Source organism: Canis lupus, chromosome 5, assembly GCF_048164855.1.
Source record: "Canis lupus baileyi chromosome 5, mCanLup2.hap1, whole genome shotgun sequence".
Taxonomy (NCBI): Eukaryota; Metazoa; Chordata; class Mammalia; order Carnivora; family Canidae; genus Canis; species Canis lupus.
In genome coordinates this window covers 78,970,670-78,977,355 of record NC_132842.1, presented here as the reverse complement: position 1 = coordinate 78,977,355, position 6,686 = coordinate 78,970,670, and the positions used below count along the sequence as shown (strand labels likewise).

The 6,686-nt window shown below is 59.6% G+C and overlaps 1 protein-coding gene across 10 annotated transcripts in view; it reads right to left on the bottom strand.

The window, feature by feature from the left end:
* Positions 1–1,073: 1,073 nt before the first annotated feature.
* The window catches only part of KIF17 (kinesin family member 17), a 42,298-nt gene continuing 36,685 nt past the window's right edge, over positions 1,074–6,686 (bottom strand). For 2 of the 10 annotated variants that reach the window (XM_072828011.1, XM_072828006.1), the window contains 5 exons: positions 6,287–6,545; positions 4,426–4,496; positions 3,116–3,236; positions 1,738–1,915; positions 1,356–1,648 (listed from right to left, as the gene is read on the bottom strand). In XM_072828011.1, coding sequence (XP_072684112.1) covers positions 1,414–1,648; positions 1,738–1,915; positions 3,116–3,236; positions 4,426–4,496; positions 6,287–6,545 — 864 coding nt within the window. In that variant the 3' untranslated portion in view covers positions 1,356–1,413. Of the gene's footprint in view, positions 1,132–1,355; positions 1,916–3,115; positions 3,237–4,425; positions 4,497–6,286; positions 6,546–6,686 lie in introns of those variants that run through there. The other 8 variants (XM_072828012.1, XM_072828009.1, XM_072828007.1 and 5 more) reach the window with 8 other exon arrangements.

Below are 6,686 nucleotides of genomic sequence, written 5' to 3'. Positions count from 1 at the left end.
CCCCCGTCCCCGCAACCTCCCTCCGGCTCCTTAACCCACTCCCCTCCGCATCGGACCGGCCCCCCTGCGGGCTGAGCCTCCCCGACGCCTGTGCCCCAGTCCCGCGCTCCGGCCCTTCCGCCTGCGATCCCACCGCCGTGCACCCGCATCGGGCCCAGTGGTGCCGTTTGGTGGGTCGGGTCTGGCACAGCTCGGGACACCCAAGCCTCACTCAGCTCCGCTCAGGACCGACAGGCAGCGAGCATCCCCCCTTACACTCCCTGCCTCCTGCCTCTGCGCGCGCAGCTCTACGGCAGGGCCCCTGCCATTCGCATCTTAAGCCTCCGGGCATCTTCTCCGGCCCTTAGGACAGCCCCACCCTGCACAAGGGCACGTTGTCGCCCACAAAGACCCCATCTTTCTTCCGCTCAAGGTGCCTTGCGGCCTGTCCTTAGGCTGATCAGTTACCCGAGCACCTTCCACCTGCTTCCAGGGCGTGAGCTTGGCCCAGGCATGTGGTACCCACCACAGTTATTAACGCAAACTACGGAGAAGGAGCAAGGGCGCTAAGGCAGGGCACCTGCTGTGCGAGGGGAACACACGTCCTCGCTGCGCCTTCACGATACCCCCAGGAGGCCGGTGTTCCCTTCACAGATGGTGCCCAGGGTGAAATGAGTCTCCTCTTCAACCCAAGGCCAAGACTCTTCCCTCAGCCCGTGGGGCCCTCCCGCAGGGCAGGCCTGGGATGCGACGGGCAAGGGCAGGGGTGTATCCTCCGGAGCCAGGACCGCCTGGGTTCATCTCTGGCAGGGTCAGGGCATCCAGTTCCTGCACAGCCCCGGAGGTCTGTGAAAACCTGGCCTTTTTCTGCATTTCAGCAAGACACAACCTCAATTTTCCAAAACAAGAGCTCTGCTCTCCTGACTCTCAGATCTTTTGAGAATCTAATGACAGTTCAGGTACTCTCTCCCCAATAAAATGCACCTGTGCTCACGAGTGTAGGGAGTTGCGGGAACCCTGGAGCCTGTTTGTTTTATTTTTTATTTTACTTTATTTTATTTTGCCTGTTTGTTTTAAAGGCATCAGGTGGGGGCACCTGGGTGGCTCCATCAGTTAAGTGTCTGCCTTCGGCTCAGGTCATGATCCGTGCACCTGGGATAGAGCCCCACATCGGGGTCCCTGCTCAATGGGGAGTCTGCGGCTCCCTCTGCCCCTCCCCCTCCCCCTGCTTGTGTGTGTGCACGTGCTTGCTCATTCATAAATAAAATACACGCATACACCCATCAGGTGGTTAAGAAACTCCGCTCCAAAAAGAGCTTCCCCACGAAGGCCAGGCAGCAGTGGCAGGAGGGGCCCCAGGACACTGTCAGAGCTCGTCAGTAAAAGGCAGTTTATTGGGGCGGCTTCATGTGGGGCAGCTCCTAGGCCGTAGACCTAGCAGCGTGGTACAGCTGCTCCGGGACTCCTGGGCCCGCACCGCCCGGCCTCCCCCCGGGTCGGGGCCTGGTGGACAGAGGCACAACTGTCCGTCGCCAAGATGCTGTCACTGCCCCCGGTGTTGGCTGCTGGTGAAAGCTGTGCGGTCTCTGAGCCCATCGAGGCCAGAGCAACACTGGGGGGCACGGAGGAGGGGCGCACCTCTGCAAGGGAGGCCCAGCCTCCTGACGGCCTGGGGATCAGGAAGGAAAAGCCTCTTCCAGGGGGGCCCCCTGGGGCATCCAGACCCGGCGGGGGCAGGTGGGAGGAGGCCGTGCTCACAGAGGCTCGCTGCTGCCGAAGCTGCTTCTGCTTTTCTTCCGCTTGGCCTTGGTGAAGGGGACGTCGAGGGACTCGAGGCGGAAGGGCCGGGGCTGGGGCATTTCTGGGGCCTGGGTGGGCGAGATGGCCGAGGTGCTGCCGAGGGGGGAGCTGAGGCCGGGCGGCGAGCTGTGACGCGCTGTGGACAAGGGGGCGGAAGAGCCAGTGAGCCGGGATGGGGAGCCCCCCCCCAGCCCTTCCCCACCCCCACCCCGAGCAGCCGGGCCCCCCAAGGGCCTGGGCCGGGAGCTCGGAGCTCTAGAGGCTCGGATGGAGCCCGCTGCCTGCAGGTGTGGCCTCAGGGGGCCTCAGTTTCCTCATCTGCAACACGGGACAGTACCAGGTCCTCCACCGGCACGCCTCGTTTCCTCTTCCGGCACCTCCTCTTAGAACTGATCTGCTTTTCATGGCTATTTTATGAGCTCTGTGGCCTTTCATTTTGCTTTTAGAAAATGGGGACACCTGGATGGCCTAGTTGGCTAAGTGTCCAACTCTTGGTTTTGGCTCAGGTCATCATCTCAGGGCTGTGAGGTCAAGGCCTGAGTTGGGCTTTGCACTCAGCAGGGAGTCTACTTAAGAGTCTCCCTCTAGGGGGCAGCCCGGGTGGCCCAGCAGTTTAGCGCCGCCTTCACCCAGGGTGTGATCCTGGAGACCCGGGATCGAGTCCCACGTCGGGTTCCCTGCATGGAGCCTGCTTCTCCCTCTGCCTGTGTCTCTGCCTCTCTCTCTCTGTGTGTCTCTCTCTGTCTCTCATGAATAAATAAAACTAAAAAAAAAAAAAAGATTCTGCCTCTGCCCCTCCCTCTGTACTTGCTCGCTCTCAAATAAATAAAATCTTTAAAAAAAGAAATGGAAGAGCAAAGTGATTTTCAATTCCGGCTTTTAGAAGTGTTTTGCTTCTGTGGCCCTGTCTGCCCCCTTTGGCTTGGTGGGAGAGAGCCACCCTACTGGCACCTGCGGAAGCTGATGAGCCCCTGAGCCGCACAGGGCCGCACATGCCAGGACCCCAGCTGTGTGTCCCAGGCCGCCCATGTGCCAGGGGGTTGGTGGGGGGGAACCAAACTCCACAGCTCTCTGCCAGGAGGCCAAGGGGCAGGGAGGAGGGAGTCTGGGCACTGAGCAGGTACCATGTGCCAGGCACTGGGCTGGGCCACTTCCCGCCTCCTCTCACCCAACCCTGGAGAGATGGCATGCCTCGACAGGTGCAGCTGAGGAAACCGAGGCTCAGGGACGGGAAGGGGGTTTTAACCCGGGCCGACCCCAATTCACCCATCGTGCCTCTCCCTGTTGGCAGAGAACCCGGGGAGGGGCTGGGGGACGAGGTGGGCCTGGCACTCACTGAGGCTCTTCATGGGATCCGTGCTGAGGATCTGGCTGGCTCTCTTGGACCGGAAGTAGTTACTGGCAATGTTTTCACTGTCGCTCCGACTGAGCATCAGCCTGTAGCGGTCTTCTTCCTGCTGGGAGTCCAGATCCTCGTGGGTCAAGACCCCTTGTGATTGTACAGTTCTTACCCCCGCAAGCCTGGTGGGGGTCCCACTCTGTGGACCCTACTGCAGACCCCAGACTCCTGGAGTGGGAGCCAGGCAGCTCAGGGCAGGAGAGTCACAACGGCGGCCAAGCCCACGCCGCCCCCCTTCCTCGTTCTACCACCACCTAGGCCAAACCCATCCTGACATATTCATAGAAGGAATAATACAGTAGTCAGCCCAGGGGTACCATCCAGGTCATTAGAACTGGGGCCCCAGCCTCTTAACAACAAAGACTGTGACTTTTGCACCACTCTAAGGGACTTGCTCGCCTCAGCCTGAAATCTTCCTTCGGGGACCGCCCTTCTCCCTTGACAGGGTCCTGGTGAGGCGATCTGGTTCACAGCATCCTAATACCGCCACTCCCCCTCGCACCCCCTGCTGCACAACCGGGCATGTGACCCGGCCTGAAGCAGTCAGAGCACTAGGTCTTCCTTCTGGACATAGTCATTGGTCCGAGGGCGGGCAGCTGAGCCAGGCAGAGCTGACCAGAATCTCTCCACAAGGGTGGGCTTAAGATGTGGGAAGACACTGGGTCTCTTCCTCTTGGATCACCAACTGGCAGCGGCCATCCTGCTTCCCTGAGGAGGCCTGCCTGAGTCTGACGCCAGCACTCCAAGGGAAGCAGAGCCAGAGGTGAGGAAGGACACAGCAAAACGTGGTGCTTTGCTGGAAAGTTTCCTGACCTCTGCTTTGAGGAGGTGTATTTCTGTGTAACGCAAAACACGGGATATATGAGGACAAAGTGACGTTAAAAGCCCAATTATTGTTTTGTGGATCCTGGAGGGCCCTTTGGTCGGAGGATCCCAGCAAGGGCCCAGGGAAGCCGAACCTACGGCCTGGCCTCTGGGATTGACGACGCAGCCTTGGGATGGGCTACCTCGAACCACCTACGTCCCCTCTGGTCTCTATGACCAGAAGTGCCCCTGACTGAGGGCCAGAGCAGGTGGAGGGTCCAACAGAATTACATGGAAAAGACCCAGGCTCGGCCTCCTGCTTTGGTCCTCAGGTGGGATGAACGTAGTAGCCCAGTGTCCTGTAGGAATGCTGACCCACAATGCCGTGGGTGCAAGGCCCTGCCAGCTCCCCGAGCCTCACTCCCTTCTCCCAGAGGCCTTACCGTGCCCGGTTCACTGTTGTCTGCTGCCGAGGTTTTGCGGACCGCCTTGTTCTGTGGCCCTGTTGGAACTGCTATGACAAATACAAGCTGAAGTCATTGCTGCCTTGTCCCTAGTCCCCGCCTGGTCCCTGCTCCTGCCTGGTCTCTGGTCTCCCCCTGGTCTCTGTTCCCCGCCTGGTCCCTGGTCCCACCTGGTCCGTGTTCCCCGCCTGGTCCCTGCTCCGGCCTGGTCCCTGGTCCCCGCCTGGTGCCTAGTTCCTAGTCCACAGGCCAGAGGCCCAGGCCGGCGGCAGCACTCCCCCAGACTCACAGGTCAGGCCCAGCACAGGCCTGGGGCCTGGGGACTACACTTCCCAGCCCAAGCCAAAGGCTGACTTTGGGAAATAGACAACTGGAGAGCTCAGATGTCAAAGCAGCCATTCCCCTGCTTCCCTGCAACACAGCAGGTTGGGGTAGGGGTGGGGGGGCAGGAGACAGACACCCTGCTGGTGATGCTGGCATTGGGGAAACGGAGCCGGTTGGCCTTCCATAAACTCAGACCTGAACGAACATTCTCTGAGCAGGGGGATCGGTGCTGAAAGGCCAGTTTCTGTCCCTGGTCCTACGACTGACTCACTGCTCTGACTGGGACTCCAGTTCTGTCACTTTGTCTGAGATTCCATCTCCTCAGGTGTCCGCCACAGGGTTTTTGGAGGATGTCATGAGTGATGGTCATGACGGGTATAAAACAGACCACGCACTTCCCATGGGCTGGGCAGGGCGCTAAGGCTTTCACACGCATGAACACATGCTTAGCCACCCAGTGGTCTTGCCAGAAGGTGCGGTCACTAACCCCCATTTCACAGATGAGGACACTGAGTCCCAAAGAGGTCACACCGGGAGTGGTGGTGATGGGGGAACACAGGGCTAGCTGAAGACAAAGCACGAGCTCAGGGCAGCGCACTGACAAGTCCTTGAAACAGGCAGAGGGACATTCCTCTAGGGACTCAACTGTCTCAATGTTCATACTTTGCCAAGGGCCAGAGGCAATCTTAGCCCGACCCCCAGGATCCTGTGAATCTACTTTAACATATATAAATTCCTATAGAAATGTTCTTTATCTTGGATTCCTGGGTGGCTCAGCGGTTTACCACTTGCCTTCAGCCCAGGGCGTGATCCTGGGGTCCCAGGATCGAGTTCCACATTGGGCTCCCTGCATGGGGCCTGCTTTTCCCTCTGCCTATGTCTCTGCCTCTTTCTCTCTGTCTCTCATGAATAAATAAATAAAATCTTAAAAAAAAAAAAAAAGAAATTTTCTTTATCTCTAAACCCCAAATTCCATGTTGGCAATCATCCCCTAAGCACACGGCCCACCCATATACATCTGAAGGGTCTCGTGACTAAGGTTTATTAGAGGGTAATAAATGACCTTTTCCCAACAATAGCCCCCTGAAGGTTCTGGAAACCTTGCTTCCAAAATTCCTTAGAGAGTACCCTATCCTCAAGCCCCTCCCAACTCCCAGGTGCATGGTCAGCCACCCCTCACAGGCCCGGGGCAGCAGCTCTTCCTGCCCGTGGGTCCTGTCCCTGGGCTTTAATAAAACCATTTTGCACCAAAGACGTCTCAAGAATTCTTTCTTGGTCGTCAGCTCCGGCCCTCACCTATATTCCAAAACCTCATCAGTGGAGCCAGAATTCCAACCCACATCTGTCTGACCCCGGGACACACCACTTGTCTCTCAGGTCCCCACCATTCGGGAGCCGCGGGAGCCCCGGGGCTGCTGCACGCACAGCCAGCAAGGGTGGGGACCCCTGGCTCCCGCGCAGCCTGCAGGAGGGCCAGCCCCGCGGAGGAGGCCGAGGGGACAGCCGAGCACCTGACCTACTGGGAGGCTGGTTTTTATGATGATGGGCTCGGGGATCTTCCAGAAGCCACTGTCCTCGTCCCAGCAGGACTCGCGGCGGATCTTCTCCAGGTTGCTGTAGTTACAGTCCCGACGGATGAGGGGCTGCACCTGCTCCAGGAGCTGCTGGAACAGCATGAAGTCACGCTCCTGCCGCCGGATGGTGGCCAAGTAATCGATCTTCTCCAGCTGGAACTCCGACTGCAGGTCTTTGATCTCCACCTCGGCGGCGCGCAGCTGAAAGCAGGGGGCAGCAGGCGGCCGAGCGGTGAGCGCCCCCCCCCCCCCGCCCCCGCCCCGCGCCCCGCGCCCGCCGCCTGGGCCTCCAGCGGGCCGCTCGCCATCCGTGCGCGCACCCGCGCATCCGCCCGCGCCCGC